This window comes from Podarcis cretensis, assembly GCF_951804945.1.
Source record: "Podarcis cretensis genome assembly, chromosome: 1".
NCBI lineage: Eukaryota > Metazoa > Chordata > Lepidosauria > Squamata > Lacertidae > Podarcis > Podarcis cretensis.
The window spans coordinates 64,842,771-64,864,435 of NC_137170.1; the positions used below are offsets into that span (position 1 = coordinate 64,842,771).

General features: G+C 41.8%; 1 protein-coding gene across 3 annotated transcripts in view; it reads right to left on the reverse strand.

Moving 5' to 3' along the window:
- Window positions 1–677: 677 nt before the first annotated feature.
- The window catches only part of KIF18A (kinesin family member 18A), a 40,186-nt gene continuing 19,198 nt past the window's right edge, over window positions 678–21,665 (reverse strand). For 2 of the 3 annotated variants that reach the window (XM_079965938.1, XM_079965939.1), the window contains exons 13-17: window positions 20,362–20,600; window positions 7,055–7,532; window positions 4,925–5,029; window positions 3,631–3,740; window positions 678–826 (exon numbers count right to left, since the gene is read on the reverse strand). In XM_079965938.1, the coding sequence (XP_079822064.1) occupies window positions 711–826; window positions 3,631–3,740; window positions 4,925–5,029; window positions 7,055–7,532; window positions 20,362–20,600 (1,048 nt within the window). In that variant the 3' untranslated portion in view covers window positions 678–710. Of the gene's footprint in view, window positions 827–3,630; window positions 3,741–4,924; window positions 5,030–7,054; window positions 7,533–20,361; window positions 20,601–21,665 lie in introns of those variants that run through there. The other variant, XR_013835933.1, reaches the window with a different exon arrangement.

Below are 21,665 nucleotides of genomic sequence, written 5' to 3' on the forward strand. Positions count from 1 at the left end.
ATGGATACATTCCACCCCTACTCCAAATTCAGCACAGGGAAGGACATACGATATTCCTGAGTCCACTGCCTCCATACCAGGCACAAGTAAGCATTATGATGCATGCACTGTAATTTAGCCAGCAATGCGAGGCAAAAGACATTAAGGCGCATCGCTTAAGATCCGTTTTGCACCTTCCTCGCTGGAATACAGCAGAGCTGTTTCTCCAAAGGTCCACAGTATGTAAGGTGTTTGCACCCTGCATTGGGCAGGCATGCAGGGATGAGAGCTCAATGCTACCTGTCATTTATGAAGAGCTGCATTAGCAGGAGGAGGGGAATTTTGTAACATTTCCTTCTTAAACTTTATGATGCTTCATGTACCAACAAAGTACCAACTATGTACCAGCTAAACACACTATAGAGGAGCCCCACCCATCTTTCTGACTGTATTCTCACTGCAAGAGATTATTTCACTGAAATATGGCAAAGGGCAGAGATGTCAAAAGCAGCCATTTGTGAAGTACAATGCAGCTTCTAATTACATGTTAAGAGCGAGTGAAGGATGCACCAAAGCACAGATGCGAGCGTTCGAAAAATACAGTATAATGAATAACTACTACCACAGGTAAGTGAGAAACAGTGCAGAGAGCAGATGGAAAGTTCACCTTTCCTGTCTTGCTAATAAATTAAAATCTGTATAAAGCAAGGATTTATTTCAACGTAGGTAATTTAAAATGCTTTTTTGGATGTCTTGAGTTTCGTGTCTAAGGTTGCATTTTCCTTGCCGTTGTTTCTGACACGTTTTCTAAGCACTTCATTTTGCTTCCAGCTTCTTGTTCTAGTTTCTATGGAACAAAAAAATTAGCCATGTTAAAGAGAGACACAGATACTACTGCTTTGATTATGTTTATTATTTCCCTAAATGTTAAGGTTAAGGTTAACAGAACAGGGCAGACGTAGGACTACTATTACTATATCATCATCGTTGTTATTGTTATTTAAATGACATTAACTATATGCTTGAACTGTTAACTTCTCATTTTTTAATATTGCTATAAATGCTGGCTGCATCTGATAAGTGTCCAAAAAATGCTGCTAACATATTGTTTTACTTACTGTATTTTTGTTTTACTCCATAAACCACTCAGAGAACTGTGAATGGCTAATCAGTGTCTTAGCCAAGCAATAACTTGTAGTATCCTGTGGCTCAGAAAGTTTTCAAAACTTACCACACACAACTAATATGAGGCTCAGCTCCACCTAATGAATAGTTTGAGTCACACCTTTCTCAGACTGAAGCACTAAGTTCAGATAAGGGATTTTTTATATCTGACGTCAGCATCAAGCAACATAGTGTTAAGGTTCAAAGAGAAGCGTTTGCTCAACAGTAAAAGGCAACAGAAGAGGCTGATTCCTGATCCTGGCACTGTGCTCCTCTGCCTGTTCCCTTTGAAGCCTGACATTTTAATCACCTGATGCCACATGACAGTCAAGTGGGAGACCCTGCCCACTTTTCAAAAACGGCTCCTGGCAAGTGGGCCAGTTCTGGATCTGTGCTCCCAGGCTGAAAGAGGTTCACCACCCCTGCACACAGAACAAGCACAAGCATATGCCTTGGAATATTGATAGGGTGGTTTTTTTTTTGTGTGTGTTTTTTTGAGATTCTAAGCATGTCGAATGCGCTCCCAGCTTCTAAATTAGGAATTCAATTACATGATTCTTTAACAATACAATTACAGTAATTGATGCTGGTATCCTTTATTACCTAACATTTGGTACAAATAATTAACACGAAGATAGCATTGTGCAAAGTACTGATAACACTGTATTCGGCTTCTATTAGCTCCGGGGAACGCTACGTGCAGCACTTCACCAGCTGCATAACAGAAAGAGAACATTAATTTTGCCTGGAGGAAGGGTGGTTAAAAGGACAAGAGGTAGCAAAAAGGCAATTGTTTGGGGACCTCTAGAGTATGTGAGCCAGAGAGCTGATATTGCCCAAATCAAGCTTTCATTGTAAATGCACAGATGCAATTGGAACCATGATGGAGGCAAAGGCAACCTGTGGCATGCATAGCCCCACATCAGCAAAACTCATGATATCCTTGGCTAATTTAAAACTGGCTTCCCTGCCATAACCATGCTGCCCAGGGAAATGTCCTGCCTCTGCATTCCCCACCACACAAAAAGGTGTCCAAAGAAGTCACTGTTACTGCTGGCAGGAGTGGCTGGGGCCGTGCACCAAAGCAATGATTCTTAAACATCAACTTCATTGGACATGTTGTGCGGATGCCTGCTTATCGTCTTCCAAAGCAACTACTCTATTCTGAACTTAAAAATGGAAAGCATAATGCTGGTGGTCAACAAAAGAGATTTAAAGACTCTCTCAAGGCAAATTTTAAAAAATGTAGTATAAACACCAGCAACTGGAAAACACTGGTCTGTGAGCGCTCCAGTTGGAGAACAGCCTTTACCAAAGGTGTCATGGGCTTTGAAGACAGTCAAACTCAGGAGAGGGAGAAACATGCTAAGGGAGAAACATGCTAAGAGGAAGACACGCTTGGCAAATCCACACCATGATCAACTCCCACCCAGAAACCAATGTCTCCACTGTGGAAGGAAGAGTGGATCCAGAATTGGCCTCCACAGTCACTTACGGACTCATTGTTAAAACCGTGTTTATGGAAGATAATCTTACTTGGCTACGAGTGATCACTAAAGAAGAAGGTGCGTCCACCCACTCTTGACCTTACCACCGCCCTGCCCCGTGCTGGTAAGCTACAATGCCACCACTGTCAGAGAGTGGCAGCATGGCACTGCCCCTCTGCTCCTGCCTATCACTGCTCTGGATTCAAAAAATATATGGGTCATGGCTATGATGGTTAGCACCAAGGAGGCGGAGAGATCACAGAAAAGAGGTGACGGAAGCTAGGAAAGAACCTGCCAGAAGGATCTAATGAGACACTGAAAAATTGTGGAAGGGTGTGGCAAAGAATTTGGCAGCTCCACCTTTTGCCACAGCTATGATGGGAACTGCCCACAAGCCACTGCATGGTGAGGAAGACAACAAACAGCTCCAGGGTTTATGCTCTTCCAAACAGATGGATGAACTACTAGAAAACATCCAGGCTGTTTAGTGTCACAGGTAGGGGTAGGTAAAAGTGGGAAGATGTACATACAGTCCTGAAGTAAGGGAGAATATGTAATTCTGAGAATACTGTCAAACCCCTTTTGGGCTATTTGGCTCCTTTCCCTATACAGTTGACCCTCCGGATATGAACTTAATTGGTTCTGGGGGTCCTGAAAAGTCCGCATCTAGGGGCACCACTTCTGCACACGGCGAAACCTGGAAGTACACACTTCCGGGTTTGCCACGTTCGCAACCTGAAAGTTACATTACCCGAAGGTAATGTAACCCAAGGGTCCACTGTATTAAAACATGGAACCGACTAAGAGTTTCTTAAGGAGTAACTTTTTCACTCAATTTAACTGAGTAGCTAAAGTATATCGAACCAGCTGTACATCTAAATCACCACAGCAAAAGACTAAGAAAAATGGTAAATATCAGCCCACAATCTTGGCGCTCCTCCATAGCCACCTACTGCTCAAATTTGGATATAATCACTGAAAATTGTAATTTGATACTTACCTGTTGATTTAGGGACTCTTAGAGCTTTATAACTTAACATGCTGTCTTGTTTAATACGCTTTGCAGTTGTATGACCGTGGTGATTTGTAATGTCGCTGTTCGATACTGAACTGTAAGAAAAAGTTATAACAAGTTTGCTTTTAGCGCAGTGAAGCTGGCATGCTTAGTTTTTGTTTTTGGAACACAACATCTAAAAGTATATTAGATCGAGGACCACATGTGTGACTAATTTACTACAAGAAAGATCCACCACAGATATACTTGTATGGATTGTGGCTATTTCTTCTCCTGGTCCTAAGAAAAGCTGAACAAGTATGATTCAAATTATATTTCTGGTTTGTGTCTGTGCATTTGTTTCCCAGTGTGATGGAATAGGAATTTCAGCTATTCTGTGCTGGGTTTTTGGTTGTAAAACCGGAGTTGTAATAATGGTTGTGCTTTGCTTTAAAGCTCCCGTATAGGAAGGTCAATAGTTCGCAGGTAGGCTCAAAGAAAATAGGAAATGTTCAGCTCAGGAAGTTCTGCACAGGAGCATTGAAAATTCAGCGTAGGAACCTGGCAATGAAAGGTTAGTCAAAAACTAATCAGGAGTTTACTCCTGGGAGTCTATTCTCCTGATTCATTAAAGGTTTAGGAGAGGGGAAAGGATCAAGAAATGATGCTTAACCTTATAACTGCTGTTAAGATTGTTGTTGTTGTTTAGTCGTGTCCGACTCTTCGTGACCCCATGGACCATGTGGTTTTTTAAAAATGTGGGCATTGTACCTCCTGCAAATATGCTCTGCAGGTAAAAGAGTTTAACAACCAAGCAGGCTTTAAGTTCATTTTACAGGCATTTGCCACATGTGCTACTCCACGTGTAATTTACGTGATTAGATATCCCTGTGGATTGTTGTATGTAGGTCATACTCTCAGACCTATCAAAGTAAGACTATCAGAACACCGATCTAGGATCAGGAACAATGTAATAGATGCTCCTTTAGTGCAACATTTTATTGAAGCATCTCATTCCGATGAGGATTTGACATTTTTTGTAATTTGGACGTATTCAGGTCCTGTAAGGTAAAGGTAAAGGGACCCCTGACCATTAGGTCCAGTTGTGACCGACTCTGGGATTGCGGCGTTCATCTCACTTTCTTGGGATATATGGGGTGGGGTGTCCATCAGAAGATCAAGTCATGAGGACTACTGGATTGGGGTAATGTTCCTGCCTCCTACTAAACCACAGAACTGACACACCAGGAACCCATTTCACAGATGGGGAAAACAGCAATGAACCTGAAGCATGACTTACCTTAATAACTTCCTTTTCCTCTCAGCGGCAGATGTCATTGCCATATAAGATGGCTTATTATGTATGGGGTCTGGCTGCCTATTTAACGATGGAGCGACAGCAAGTCTGAAATAACAGCAAAGGGGGGGGGGGAGTAGGTGTGAAAAATCCAGAATATTTATTTAAAACAAAAGCCACAAATTCTACAAATAATCTTGCATTCCAAAAAGTGTCGGTATTAAAACAAAATATGCAATGGAAGGATATTTTGTTTGCATAGCTTTTAAAAATCCAGAAATTGCCAGTATTGACGCTTGAATGTGTGTTTTCACTGGAGGATCTGTTCTGCAATACTTTCAATGGAAATACCCTGGTTTCACCTGGAATTGGGCCAGGATGAGAAATTTGCACAGGAATCAGCAGTTGACACTGCTGGGTACCTGCAAAGGCCGATGCTCCAACAGGTGCCCTACTGCCAACTTCTGGAACCCTATGACCTTGCTAATGCTGAACATTTTCTTACAGCAGTGCCCTGAAACTCTGTGGTTTACACCCAGGGTCCACTCTAGTACAGTAACCTGATTAGCCAGCCAGATGCTTCCAGGAAGCCCACAAGCAGCCCTTGAAGGCAACAGAACTGTTCTGTTAACATCCTTGCCTACAAGAAATGAAAATTTAGAGGCCTACTGCTGCTGAACCTACAGGCTCCATTTTGTCATCATGGTTTCTTTTTTTTGCGACTGATGAGACACAACTGTCATGGGTTTATCTCATCCCCTTTCAAAGCCATCAGTGCCAGTGGTGAGCACTACATCTTACAAAAATGAATTTCATCTTGTGCATTGGTCTGCACTTTTTACAGTTGTACCTTTGATTTATTTAAAGGCATCCTAATACAGGCAGATGTACCGTATTTTTCGCCCCATAGGACACACCTAGTTTTTTGGGGGGGGCGGGGGAGAAAAATAAAGAAAAAAAAAATATTTCCCCCCCCCCCCCAGGCACGGGGCTGGCGTGGGGGAAGCCCGAGCTTCCCCCGACCCCAGAACAGCCTGCTATCCGCAAGCCTAGGGAGCCGCGCCCGTCTCCCCAGGCTTGCGGACACCTGTGCGAAGCCCGGGCGCGCTATTCAGCGCGCCCGAGGCTTCGGAATGCAGGCAGCTCTGCGCAAGTCTTCGGAGCCCGGCGCGGCTTGGCGCCGGGCTTTGGAGGGTTCGCGCAGTGCTGCGCGGACCTCGGGAGGGCAGGCAGCTCTGCGCGACCCTCCGGAGGCTGGTGCGGCTTGGCGCCGGGCTCCGGAGGCTTGCGCAGAGCTTCCTGAAGCCTGGAGAGCGAGAGCCTTTCACTCTCCAGGCTTCAGCAAAAGCCTGTATTTGCCCCATAGGACGCACCCACATTTCCCCTTCATTTTTGGAGGGGAAAAAGTGCATACTATAGGGCGAAAAATACAGTTTTTTTCAATCCTTAGCACATTTCCCATTCTCACCACCAACATTTTCAGAGCTGTTTAGAACAACCCCAAGATCTCTTTCCTGAGTACTTACCAGTTCAGAGAGACCACATCAATGAATACGTTGCCATGATTTTTTTATTTTGATTTTTTGCCCCAATGTGATTTTGAAATTGAGCCTCACTTGCCATTTTGTTGCCCACCCACTTTGAAGAGATGCTTTTGGAGCAATTCACAGCCTGCTTCGACTTTCACCAACCTGAATAATTTGGTGTTACCTGCAAGTCTGCCTACAATCCCTGACTCCAGTACCACAGATCCCAAAATAGATCACTGGAGGAACCCAATGCTTCCTTCTCTCCATTGTGAAAACAGCTCGGTATTCTACCCTTGCTTCTTCACTTGCCTTATTGTCGTGTTTCGCCAGACTTTGTGTTCATGGACTGCAGTCCATGAAAGAAAGGAAAAAGGGATCAGCAGGAGGAAACAGCAACACGATCTTTTGGACAAGGCCATACATATTTTAACAATTCAGGCACGTCTTTCAGAGGCTTTAAATGCCAGTTATCTGACATGAGAATGTGAAACAACTGAGGTCACACTAATTGTGCAAAAAGGAAAGAAAGCAGATAAACCAATATCAGGATTAAAGTGGCGAGGAAGGAGAGAGGATATTATACCTCCTCTTCCACAGAAAATACCTTTGTAAACTATTGTTGCTGCTGTCGGTCACCTGCAATTTGCTTTCAGATTCATTGGGAAAGTAGTCTGTACTGCCCATGTTGCTTTCATATAGAGTAACTGTCGAGTTCATGAGGCGCTCTGGAGTCACGATGCATATGTTATGCCCATGGCTCTCTTGCTTTAATGGCTCCTGAGCCTGTGCAGTGTGACTGTTCATTTCTTGAAGGCCTGCTTCTGCATTTAACACTTCCTTTACCACAGTCTCAGTATGCAGGTTCTCCGCAGGCTTCTGGCAGCCCTTGGGTGTATACAGAATGGGGTGGAATTCTTTGCTGATGGAATCCACTAGGTGATTGGGGCTTGGCCGACTGGATTGCTGAGGACTTTGCGCTGCCATGGGAGACTCCATCAATTTCCGCCTTATTCTTTTGTTAGGAGGTACTCCGTATTCTGCCTCAAGTTCCACATGGGTCTTCACTTTCTCTGATGTCATACCTAAGTTGAAACACAGGCAAGAAGAATCACTTAGGTGTGTGTTCTAGGCTTTGCAGAGAAGAGTAAGAACAGTTCTGTAGAGCTGGATCTAGACCAAGGTAGCTGAGCTTAGGTTTCACTGAAATCAATGGGACAAGTTAGTAGTGACTTAACTTTTTTTTTTTTTTAAAAAAGTTTTAATGTAATTGTATTACTTTAAGTCACCCTGGTCTCCCTTTGGATTCAAGTACAGTGGTACCCCGGGTTACAGACACTTCAGGTTACAGACTCCGCTAACCCAGAAACATTACTTTGGCTTAAGAACTTTGCTTCAGGATGAGAACAGAAATTGGGCGGCGGCAGCGGGAGGCCCCCTTAGCTAAAGTGGTACCTCAGGTTAAGAACCGTTTCAGGTTAAGAACGGACCTCCAGAACGAATTAAGTTCTTAACCCGAGGTACCACTGTACCTTAGTCTGGATCATTTTAAGCCCTCTCCAAGCTTTCATTTTTATTTTTTTTTGAAATTTGCATTTTATTTATTTGTTAACATTCTTATATTAGATCGGTAAATGTTGTCATATTACATTACAGGACTTACTATAATATAATTTCCTACATGTATACAAAAATTATATACAAATACCTATAAGTGCACCAGCAGCAGTGTGGGAGAGAAGGAAACAGGGAACTAATATAATAATTTATCAACACATAACTGTACAGTTGCTGAGGATAGCAGCTTATAAGCCATAATTAAAAGTAGCTGAGCCAGTACAGAACCATTGTAATAATGGCTGATTGACAGAAAGTATCACACAGTGAAGGAGGCGAGGGCAGTGAGGAATAAGTAGGAGAACTTAAGAAGGAAGCATAAGAGACCACGGAAAACGGAAGGCGGATTATAACAGTGGTGGTCTTAATTTCTTGCAGCTCATACACCATAGGCAATGCAAAGCAATACTCGTTTCTGTCAGATTGGTCTCCATGGATATCAGGCTATGTCTGATACAACATGAAAAAACATCCTTAGAGTGCATTGGAACCCACAATGCATTTTCCAAAAAATATATGTAAAACACAGAACAGTGCTGGCATTGTGCTCCCCCCTCCAATAACATAGTGCCATATGATATGATCCTGCCTCAAAGTGATGACATTTTGATCAGAGGTAACCATAAATATGGTCTTAAACAGATTCCTGAGATGTAAAGAGGTTAGTGTTTTGCTGTATTATTTACTAGTCCTTTGGAACCAGAGAGAGGGAAAACATAACTGGCTAATGAAGGTACTCATGGTGGCCAAACACTTGACACTTCAATATTGGAAGGAGAGATCTTCTTCCCGTATAGTACAAGGGATGGAAGACATGAGCCAACAAGACACTTATGAGAAAGCAACTTTACCTAAGCAGAGGAAGGGTGGGAAATTATTAGACAGATGGATACATGGATATGTTTGCATAAATAACAAACATCTGGCAAGTTGGGATCTCCAACTGAAGCCCTTACCTCTCTACTGTTTGTTGTTGTTGTTTAGTTGTTTAGTCGTGTCCGACTCTTCGTGACCCCATGGACCAGAGCACGCCAGGCACTTCTGTCTTCCACTGCCTCCCACAGTTTAGTCAAACTCATGCTGGTAGCTTCGAGAACACTATCCAACCATCTCGTCCTCTGTCGTCCCCTTCTCCTTGTGCCCTCCATCTTTCCCAACATCAGGGTCTTTTCAAGGGAGTCTTCTCTTCTCATGAGGTGGCCAAAGTATTGGAGCCTCAGCTTCAGGATCTGTCCTTCCAGTGAGCACTCAGGGCTGATTTCCTTAAGAATGGAGTGATTTGATCTTCTTGCAGTCCATGGGACTCTCAAGAGTCTCCTCCAGCACCATAATAATTCAAAAGCATCAATTTTTCGGCGATCAGCCTCCTTTATGGTCCAGCTTTCACTTCCATACATCACTACTGGGAAAACCATAGCTTTTACTATACGGACCTTTGTTGGCAAGATAATGTCTCTGCTTTTTAAGATGCTGTCTAGGTTTGCCATCGCCTTTCTCCCAAGGAGCAGGCGTCTTTTAATTTCGTGGCTGCTGTCACCATCTGCAGTGATCATGGAGCCCAAGAAAGTAAAATCTCTCACTGCCTCCATTTCTTCCCCTTCTATTTGCCGGGAGGTGATGGGACCAGTGGTCATGATCTTCGTTTTTTTGATGTTGAGCTTCAGACCATATTTTGCGCTCTCCTCTTTCACCCTCATTAAAAGGTTCTTTAATTCCGCCTCACTTTCTGCCATCAAGGTTGTGTCATCTGCATATCTGAGGTTGTTGATATTTCTTCCGGCAATCTTAATTCCGGCTAGGGATTCATCCAGCCCAGCCTTTCGCATGATGAATTCTGCATATAAGTTAAATAAGCAGGGAGACAATATACAGCCTTGTCGTACTCCTTTCCCAATGTTGAACCAATCAGTTGTTCCATATCCAGTTCTAACTGTAGCTTCTTGTCTCACATAGAGATTTCTCAGGAGACAGATGAGGTGATCAGGCACTCCCATTTCTTTAAGAACTTGCCATAGTTTGCTGTGGTCGACACAGTCAAAGGCTTTTGCATAGTCAATGAAGCAGAAGTAGATGTCTTTCTGGAACTCTCTAGCTTTCTCCATAATCCAGCGCATGTTTGCAATTTGGTCTCTGGTTCCTCTGCCCTTTCGGAATCCAGCTTGCACTCCTGGGAGTTCCCGTCCACATACTGCTTAAGCCTGTCTTGTAGAATTTTAAGCATAACCTTGCTAGCGTGTGAAATGAGTGCAATTGTGCGGTAGTTGGAGCATTCTTTGGCACTGCCCTTCTTTGGGATTGGGATGTAGACTGATCTTCTCCAATCCTCTGGCCACTGCTGAGTTTTCCAAACTTGCTGGCATATTGAGTGTAGCACCTTAACAGCATCATCTTTTAAAATTTTAAATAGTTCAGCTGGAATACCATCACTTCCACTGGCCTTGTTATTTGCAGTGCTTTCTAAGGCCCGTTTGACTTCACTCTCCAGGATGTCTGGCTCAAGGTCAGCAACCACACTACCTGGGGTGTACGAGCCATCCATATCTTTCTGGTATAATTCCTCTGTGTATTCTTGCCACCTCTTCTTGATGTCTTCTGCTTCTGTTAGGTCCTTACCATTTCTGTCCTTTATTATGGTAATCTTTGTACGAAATGTTCCTTTCATATCTCCAATTTTCTTGAACAGATCTCTGGTTTTCCCCATTCTGTTGTTTTCCTCTATTTCTTTGCATTGCTCGTTTAAGAAGGCCTTCTTGTCTCTCCTTGCTATTTTTTGGAAATCTGCATTCAATTTCCTGTATCTTTCACTATCTCCCTCACATTTTGCTTGCCTTCTCTCTCCCGCTATTTGTAAGGCCTCATTGGACAGCCACTTTGCTTTCTTGCATTTCTTTTTCATAGTTGCTACCTCCTGTATAATGTTGCGAGCCTCCATCCATAGTTCTTCAGGCACTCTGTCGAGCAAATCTAAATCCTTAAACCTGTTCCTCACTTCCACTGTGTATTCATAAGGGATTTGGTTTAGATTGTATCTTACCGGCCCAGTGGTTTTTCCTACTTTCTTGAATTTTGCTATAAGAAGCTGATGATCTGAGCCACAGTCAGCTCCAGGTCTTGTTTTTGCTGACTGTATAGAGCTTCTCCATCTTTGGCTGCAGAGAATATAATCAATCTGATTTCGATGCTGCCCATCTAGTGATGTCCATGTGTAGAGTCGTCTCCTGTGCTGTTGGAAGAGTGTTTGTGATGACCAGCGTGTTCTCTTGACAGAACTCTATTAGCCTTTGCCCTGTTTCGTTTTGATCTCCAAGGCCAAACTTGCCAGTTGTTCCTTTTATCTCTTGATTCCCTACTTTAGCATTCCAGTCCCCTATAATGTGAAGAACATCCTTCTTTGTTGTCACTTCTATAAGGTCGTGTGTCTTCATAAAACTGGTCAGTTTCAGTTTCTTCAGCACCAGTAGTTGGTGCATAAACTTGGATTACTGTGATGTTAAAAGGTCTGCCTTGGATTCGAATCGAGATCATTCTATCATTTTTGAGATTGCATCCCAGTACAGCTTTCGCCACTCTTTTGTTGACTATGAGGGCCACTCCATTTCTTTTACGGGTTTCTTGCCCACAGTAGTAGATATGATAGTCATCCGAACTAAATTCGCCCATTCCTGTCCATTTTAGTTCACTGATGCCCAGGATGTCAATATTTATTCTTGCCATCTCATTTTTGACCACATCCAACTTACCCAGGTTCATGGTTCTTACATTCCAGGTTCCTATGCAATATTTTTCTTTACAGCATTGGACTTTCCTTTCGCTTCCAGGCATATCCGCAACTGAGCGTCCTTTCGGCTTTGGCCCAGCCGCTTCATCAGCTCTGGATCTACTTGAACTTGTCCTCTGCTCTTCCCCAGTAGCATGTTGGACGCCTTCCGACCTGAGGGGCTCATCTTCCAGCGTCATAACTTTTATATGCCTGTTGTCTTTGTCCATGGAGTTTTCTTGGCAGGGATACTGGAGTGGCTTGCCAGTTCCTCCTCCAGGTGGATCACGTTTGGTCAAAACTCTCCACTATGACCTGTTCATCTTGAGTGTCCTGCTTGGCATAGTTCATAGCTTCTCTGAGTTATTCAAGCCCCTTCACCACGGCAAGGCAGTGATCCATGAAGGGGCTCTACTGTTACACAATTGTTTTATTATTCTTCACTAGTACTGTATTTTCTTTGTACTTTGCTTCTTCCTTCTGTATGCAATATTTTAAACCTGCTTTCCCTTCCATGCATAGACTAAGCAGATGGAGGGAAAACTATGAAAGGGGCTTAAGAAATTTTATTACAGCATGTGACTTGATTTCCCCCCTCTGTTCTGCCTGCTGAAATAGTTAGAAACCAAAACACAGAAGTTTAGTACTGCCTTTAGAATATAGTAGTGCATTTAGCTTGCTTATCTGCATAAAACAAACACTTTGCATTTATTTCCACCTCTGTCAGGCAATGAGCTTCGTAAGACATTTATTCAAAATCTACCACTGCTTAATTTTGATAGAATAAGTTCGGAAACCACATGTCATCAAGCCACTTCAAAAAAGGAATGTCACCCTAACTGACATGTTAAGTCCAAAACCAATGAAAGATGAACTACTGGGGTGGTGGAGGGGAGATCTTCAGCAATTTAGAAAGCATTGCACCACCATTTTAGATCATTCACCCAAACAAGGTGCAACTAGACATAGCCATGATTCTAACCATAAGCTAAAGGTGTTTAGAAGGAAATATTTAGGGTTGGCTTACAAGTAGCAGATCTTTAAGCTGAAAAATAGTACATAGAAGGTCAGGAAAAAGTGTATCAGAACATCCTAGGTTTTGATGTAGAACATACAAAGTATAGCTATGTATTATACTTATGATGGTGAAGGGTTGACATGCTCTGCATAGCAGCTGGACTAAGTGAGACCATTCCTGTGAATATGTAGTAGTTAACTGTTTAATTTCTGTTCTTGGTCCTACCCTCACAGGAAAATAACAAGAGAATCCTACCTACACACTTGCTTCAAATTCAATGGCTCAGAGGCATTCTCTCCCCCCCGCCCTCTGGTTAAAAATTCAGATTGGTGTTTGGCTAGATACAATTCCAGTACTTCCTCGTTCATAAATTTTAGTCTGAAGTATTCCACATTGCATTTCTAGACAATAAACAAACTCTGTGTGCTCAAAATATTTATCTTCCAACATCCTATGGCCGAGAAACCCGATTATATGAATAGTGATGCAGGGCTCCAATCATAACATTTTGAATAGCCACTTTGCTGAATATCAACAATATGCTCTGCCCAGAGAATCCAATTATAATCTTTCAAACAGCTATCCATTAAACATTTTAGGCAACATTTTAAAATATTAATTTATGAGGCGTTGCTCTAGCTTATGCATCTGAAAGTATGTGTTTCGGGGAAAAGTAGTGGTTGGCGGACCGTTGGTCTGTGTTTATACATTATAGCACTGACGTTCCTCTTTCCAAAGAAGAAGAAAAAAAGTTTTGTTTACTGTAAGGCACTGGGTTTTTTCAAAATGTCCTAAGAGAAACTGGGAACGAAGTCTTGGGGGAGAGAAACATTTTGGTGAGAGTGCCAAGTTTTAGAAGCTTCTCCCAGTACTGAAAACACTTTTAAATTACCCGTAAATGTAAGCATTTAAACTGTAAACCAGATAGGTAGAGAACACAAAAAGTATTGCCAACATTAATAATTTGTTGAACTTCAACACAATGAGCCATATTTCATACTGCATTGCAAGCTCATTAATAAAAAGCTGGTTGCTGGGGTTCCATGAAGCACAAATGCAAGCCATTAGGAAAAAGGAAACCCCGTATAGCTACTTAATGTCATCAGAATGAAAGAAATCCTTAGCAAAACAATCGTTTCAAACAACTTGGGCCCAAAGTACCTCCTGATTCCTTCTGCTCCACCTCAGTCACTGAGATCTTCCTGCCCCTGATGTGCCCCCTGGAACTCCTTGCCTGTAAAGATCAGGCAAGAGTCACCCCTGCCATATTTTAGAGGTCTTTTGAAAACAGTATTGTTCAGACGGGTCTTGAATGGAACATGAATGGATATTATTGTGGATATTATAATGTTGTACACCAACTTGCTATTATTATTTAATGAAAGTACTGTATATTTAAAAGAGCGATTGTCCTTGTTTATCCTGCCCTTAAAAGTGGCCGGCATGGGCAATGGTCACGGATAATGGGATTTGTAGTTCAGCAATGTTTGGAGCGCCACAGGCTGCCCAACCCTGGTTTACTGCTATGAGGACAAGCTTAGGTGTGCCTTGAACCCTTCTCTTCCAGTGAAGTCGTGAAGAGGAGATGATCAGAGGTTGACGATCCTGGCTTCTTTGGACAAACCATAGTTAAAGCTCACCACTGCAAACCCCCTCCCCTACTTTCAACAAACTATGGTGTGCTGAAAATGGAGGCAAATGCTTGCAGCCATGCTGGAAAAGTGAGCCCGCATATATCTCTCCAGTCTCATAAATTAAGATAAATTGGATACAATACTTAAGGATTAATTTAGGATGCAAAATCGACCCCCCCCCAACTTATTACCATGTGTGTTATGGGGAAAGCAAATACACCTTATATTAAAGCTGCGTTCCTTTGCACAGTTACCTAGAAGTAAGCCCTATGGCAAGCAGTGCAACTTACTTCTGAGTAAACTTTCACAGGTTTGAGCTGCACCTGCCAAAATATATTCTTGCCGTGCTTTAGAATCGACATGAAAAACGGGAGTTGAACATGAAGGTATTCAAATGAATGATTTCTCTCCCTTTCAATTAAAATTTTTTGGACAGCCTTGGCTATGCCATGTCATGCCTCCAGAAATCTCTGCCAATAAAGGAACTCATTTATCAAGAAGTGAGTATACAAAGACAAGACTTAGCATGGTATCAAGTAATGTGAAAAGCATGAGGGAAGTATTTAGCAAACATGAGTCACAGTCCACAAAAGTCGAGTTCATGTCAAAAAGACATTGATGAATGGGACAAGTTCTAACTGGGTTTGGGACAAAATAACGGGTTGGGATTTTTTTATTCTTCCAGAATACATTTTTATTCTTCATACATGCATGATAAGGTATTTCTGGAATCTGTGCTAAATTAAGTCTGCTCGGTTGTTCAGCTAAAGTGAAATCAAATATTAATGTATTCATTTCAATAAACATTTCTGGGCTTCCAGTGATTGATCCAATTACTCTACTAATCATAAATTTTGATTCTTTCAACAGCTTTCTGACTCATGGAATTCCGAGTTGCAAATGTTGCCTAGTGAATGAATTTTAGCTATTTAATATTCATGTGACCCCAACACGTTATTATGCCAAGCAATTTAAAGATATTCTGGAAGCAATAAATGCAATGTGGGTGTGTGGGAGCTACCAGAACCCCAGCTTGCATCCAAAAGAATGGCAACATTAGTGTGATGCTATTACTTAAGATGGCAGTTGTAACAGGGCAGCTTGAATGGGAAGAAGCTCTCCAGTACGTATTGAAGCTTACAGGTGGGAGAATGAATGAGGATGCAATCCTGCATCTCAAGTCAATGTTTTGACTAACATAAGAATTCACCGCAATTAGCTCTTCCCAGTAATAAATTGGCTTTGCTTCTGGTCACAGGAGGAAGTAATGGGCACTTCCCCCTGCATTTAAAAATGGACCCCAACCCCCTCTCTACTAATGCACAGCTACGCTTAAAGAAATGGGATATCTGAAACAAAGCCAGAAATATTGGCAAGTGCCTGGCTGTGAATGGAGCTCGCGTTCACATCTCACACACAGAGAGAACATGGATCACGCCATCAATCAAAATCCTACTGCGCAAGCCTTAAGAATGCTACTCTTAACTTAGAGCTTGTGTTTTTACTTGACTGGTATAATAATTTATGTTGCACTTCAATGGCAGGAGTTAAAATATCACAGCTGCCTATGATTTTGCAGTCTGCTATAAACTGCAGCTAAAAGGTAAGCCCCTCACTCTTTTTTTGAGGCAACAGTATATTTGAAATTAAAGTTGTTTCAAGAGCAAAGGATGATGTTGTTATTCTGCTGCCAAGTCTCATTTCTTACTCTCATCCAAGTGCTACTGAAAGCATATAATAACAAGGCTTTGAAGTTGCCAAGCGAGGTAGAAAAGCCAAGAGTGATGGGTTCAATCAAACAGCAACCCCACCCTACTCTACCGGGAGAGAGAAATCTCTAACCAACCTTACAAGTTTTTGGAAGTGCGCTACCAAGTTAAGTTCTGGAACTGAAAACTGCCCAGAGATCTTTGTCATTAAAGTTTGCTATAAGCAGCCTATCACCAAAGCACGTCTGTCTGTCTGTCTATAGCAAACACAGGGGCACTGTATACTTTGGGCATACACATCCCAAGAACTGAGTTTTGCAAAATATGGAGATTTTTTTTTTACCAGAAGAACCCTTAAACTGATTCCTTCACCTTTTATAGCCCTCTTCACCAATACAGTGAGAAAACAGTTAGAAATATGGAGGGAAATGAATGGGATTTACTGCTAAAGCTCATCACTCTCAGCTTACTCTCATGTAAAATTTTTGAAATCTTGCTGACTTCTTTGTCTTTGGTCAATGCTGATTAAGATTGCCTTGCCCCTTGATTGCTTTCTGTGCCAACTTTACATTGCTAGTTCTCACAATGCCCCACTCCTTTAAAGCACAACCGTTGCCTTTGCTCTTTTTCTGCTCCTGTCTTTAACTACCTTGACTAGAATATCAGAGAATCAACTTTGCTCTAACTTCTGATACCAGCCGACTCTTCTTTGTGTTTCTCACAGTCCATTTATAAAGCCCTGCCTACTCTTTCTCCAAGTTAAAATACTGTACTATACTATATTTCCATCATATGCAAACCAGAAAAGTTGAGGTGTGACCAGAAACAAAGGACTGGTTTAGACTGGACAAATGTCTAAGCCTGTTCGTTATCTTTTTTATGCATTACTAGTGTGCTGAACAGATGCAAAACACCAATACAGTGGTACCTCGGGTTACAGATGCTTCAGGTTACAGACTCCGCTAACCCAAATAGTACCTCGGGTTAAGAATTTTGCTTCAGGATGAGAACAGAAATCGCGCAGCAGTGGCACAGCGGCAGCAGGGGGCCTCATTAGCTAAAGTGGTACCTCAGGTTAAGAACAGACTTCCAGAATGAATTAAGTTCTTAAGCCGAGGTACCACTGTAAATATTATAAATATGCTGAGACGTAAGCTATCATCCACTGATAATTCACAGTAGATGGCATTATTGGTACTAGACAACATAGCTGGCATTGATGGGCATTGCTACACTTAACATCTAAAGGAAGACATTTAGGGAAAAAGAATTTCCAAACTACACTTTCCTAGTAATCAATCCACATTTAAGGGCGAAACAGTAAACTACATATGCTAGCAAGCTGGGCTCACACATCCCTTCCTGTTTAATTCCCGAGATGCCCATTATTTTATTAAAATTATACTGCATACATACTTCAGCGTAAATGAAACATTATGATGACCAATTTATCCAAATATAGAGAATTTTGGAAAACCCTCTGAAATATTCCCACGGGAACATATATGTCTCTAAATTCAAAAATGGATTGGAATCCAAGAGTCTGGTGCCCCCAAAATGGAACAGCTTTACTGTTATGTTGACAAGTAAAGCCTATGCAATTATGCTGCAAGTAAAATATGGATTTTTAAATAAGGAATAATGACCACTGTGTAACAGGTGGCCAATGTTTTTTCAGCCTCTGTGCAAAACCCCATTTCCTGCCTAACATCTTGAATAGATTGCGCACCAAAATAAATAAATAAATAAAACCAACGAACCAAAAATGGTGCAATGGGATCTGTATGAATTGTCGTTTTAAAAATTTCCTAACTAAAGATAAGTCAGGGCTTCCTAACAACATGGGAACTCCCTGCTCCCCATGACTTTTCTAAGGAATAATTTCTGCTGCTGGTGTTTTTTGTGTGTTGGATCTTTAAACAAAACAGAAATGTTCCATCCTAACTTATAAGTACCATTTTGTTTATCCAAGTTTAGATGGTAAGAGCTCTAGAAGACTTATAAAATATCCAGTGTTTCATGAAGTCTTGTTCTTAAGCATAGCTCTCCATATCATATTTTGTTTCTGAAAATATTAGCATTTTGTTTAGGAAGGTTGGTTTCCTTTCTGCCTTGAAGGAACCTTTCCCACATCAAACTAACTGTTGAAGAGCACGTGTATTGTAGGTTGGCGGATCCAGAGTGCACCACAGGCTCACATGGTGTAGTGACAAGATCTATTGGGCCTCATCATTTCCTACGGAAGCTGAGGGTGCATTCAGACTAGGGAAGATCAGGAATGGAAGTCTTTCAGTGAAGTTTGCCAATACTGATCTTCTAATTGTAGAAGAAATACCCAGGATCACCTTGGACTCTCTAAAACCATAGGCTTGGGAAGACCAACAGCAATTCTCCCCCTTGTGTTTGTGCATAAATCAAATTATTTTCACTAGAGAGCTTGCAACTTTCCCCGCAATTCCTATCTGCATCGCTGCTTGCTCTGAAATGTCTCTAGGGAAGGGAGCGCCCAGGAAGTTGTAGAGGTACAGTAAATGCAGAAAATTACTGCATTAAGGAGGAGTCAGTACAAACATTAGCGCTCACATTTCCAGCAGAAAGCCACAGACAGGAAACAATGTTTGCTAAACCGATTGAAAGGTGCCTCACTTCATTTTATGACCAATAATACTGTTCATGGCATAAATTGGCCGGAACGTACAAACGCCCAGACTATCTACCGATAAGGATACCTGCAAAAGATGAATGCACTGCACTAGGAAAAGCAGCACAAAGCTAACAAACGTCTTTAATCTGTCGAATCACCCTTATTTGTCAGGTGTACAGTGGGTATTTTCCTTATCTTAACAAAACAGCCCGCCTCCCAAATGAAACATCACAAGCGCTGTGGAGGAATTCAGAAAGGTTACAAAACAGGAAGGAAAAGGTCTTGCTGTACACAGGTATCTTTAAATAATTATCTGGATCAAGGCTTATATCAACATTTTCTACTTTCTTCGGTGAACTGGAGAAAAGCTACATGCAGACTCATTTCAATGCCCACCCTAGAACTGATATTTTCGCAAGGCTGTAACTGCTACATTAGGAAGAGTTGAGTGATATAGGCAGATATTCCTGAGGGGATGAAGCACACCATTTCCAAGAAAGGGCTTCTTTTGCTATCTTACACTTTAGCTGCTACACTAAAGTTAGGTTTAGTCACATTTGGCTGGATTCAGAATTCAGGCGAGCAGAACTTGTAATAATTACTGGCATGTCTTTTATCTGTAAGCTGTCTTGAGTCTCAACAGAGAAAAAGGTTGGGTATGTATAAATAAATAAATAAATAAATAAATAAATAAATAAAATCTTCATAATAACCATTGTCCTATATTGAAAGATTTTTGGCAGAAGGTAACTGAAACCATCAACAGAACTGTATAGAACAACCTTACATTTACAGAGCAAAATATCCTCTTGAATTATTATATAACCAGCACATGGAACCTTACAAAAAGACAATGTGAGTGGACTCTCTGTGCCCTTACCACAAAAAGACTGATACTGATGAACTGGAAAAATAAAAATGCGGCACCTTTCTACGATTGGATTGAAGACTTATACAAACTCGCAACATATGAACAACTTGCATATAAACACAGACTTGCCATGGACAAATTCAATGATATTTGGAGTCCATTCTTACAAATACCATAAACTGTAATAGGTTAAGATTTGGTGAAGTACAATAACAACCTTGTAAAATATACAGTTTTGGGTCCCCCCCCCTTTGTTTTCCCTTCTGCACAGGCTCTGTTTCTCTTTTTTGTTTGAGTTCACCATGTCTGGTGTACATATAGTTAGGTGCTTTTTGAACTTTCAATAAAAAGATCACCATCACCATCATTCTGCCTGCAAGGCACTCCTGCTAGAGAAAGTGGGTAGAGAGGCTGCTCTCCAGACCCCCCAAAAGCTGTTCTGGACAGTTCAGTGACCCTCCAAGGACTGGGAGCTGCAGGGGGTGAAGCCCACCTCCCAGTCCCTTTCTCCAGCAGCTGCTTCTGCAGGAATTCCAGTCTTTCAGTTCAAGGAAGGGGCATTCTAGATCCAACTCACTGTAAATCTACCTTCAAATTTGACCTTTTTTTCCTTAGGGAAGGTGCAACACCTTAAAAACAGAAAGAGAGACAATTGTCTACTTACGGCAAGGCGTATTCTGGTAACTCACAAGTTGTGGAAAGGCCATGATAGCAGACATCACTGGTGAATCATTTTGTTTTGGTTCTTTTTCAGTCATCTGGTCAGCCCAGACAACGGCTTTCTCTCTGTGAATCAGCTGCTCAAAAGCCTTGAAGTCATCCTCAACAGCACTGTTTGCTAACCCTGCTGTTTTCAAAGCTTCGTACTGCTTTCTTATAACAGAAAGCAAAGCACTTAGTATTCTGTTAAAAAATGAAAGTTTCATGGTAAATAAGCAACAAACATCTCAGAGATAGCACTGCATGCTGCTTTCATGTAAATTGTATTTAAGGAACATTATATATATGCAGACATTCTACTTAGAAAGTATACACAAGCTTTTAAACACCAGTTGCGCAGTGAGAGAAGACTATTGTCAGCAAGTCCTGTTTGAATTTTAACACTCTGACCATATTCCCATTAACCTAGTGTTTATATTTGTAGAGTTTCTTTCTGGGGTTAAATGTTGCAGAGTGCCTTCACAATTCTAGATTTGATTTTATGGTCATTAATCCTTAGGTGCCAACCTACATTTTCAACAGGATTCCTATACCATAAATATTTGAGTTGATCCTTCTGCATTCTGGATTAATTGCAGTTTCAGAATGCGGCTGCCGATACCATGTAACACCGGTCCTGAAAGACCTACATTGGCTCCCAATTGGCTTTCCGAGGACAATTTAAAGTGTTGGTGCTAACCCTTAAAGCAAAAAAGAGATCTTGGTATAGGTCATCAACCAGGTCCCTCAAACCAGATAGGTAGCCAGACTAGAAATTTATCATCTCACTGTTAGGCACCACTGAGCCAACAAAGAACTCATTCATCGGTATCTATTCTATAGGCTTCTCTAAGGGGAAAATTCCCAGGAAGGGAAATGCTATTAAGATCAGCTGTTTTAAAAGAGGGGTTATAGGCGTTCCAAAGGGAGCCAGTAATCTGGATTCTGTATTTTGGACCTGTTGAAGTATCAGAGATGTCTTCAAGGACAGTCCCAAGCCCTTGGCCAAGTCACTGTTTGGTGAAGGGGCGGAGGTGAAAACCCCCCATTCCCCCATTTATAATCAGCTGAAGAGAAGGGCTGGGCTGGGTACCTGTGGTGAATGAGATACCCACCACTGGCATGTGCCCCTGAATCACTGGCCAAGAGTGAATTTGGCCTTCAGGCCAGAAAAAAAGGTTGGCTACCCACAGAATGGAACTAGGCACATTCTCCTGCCTACATCTTCCACACTGCAGGGCTGCCTTATTCCTGGTTCTAGAGGCAAGA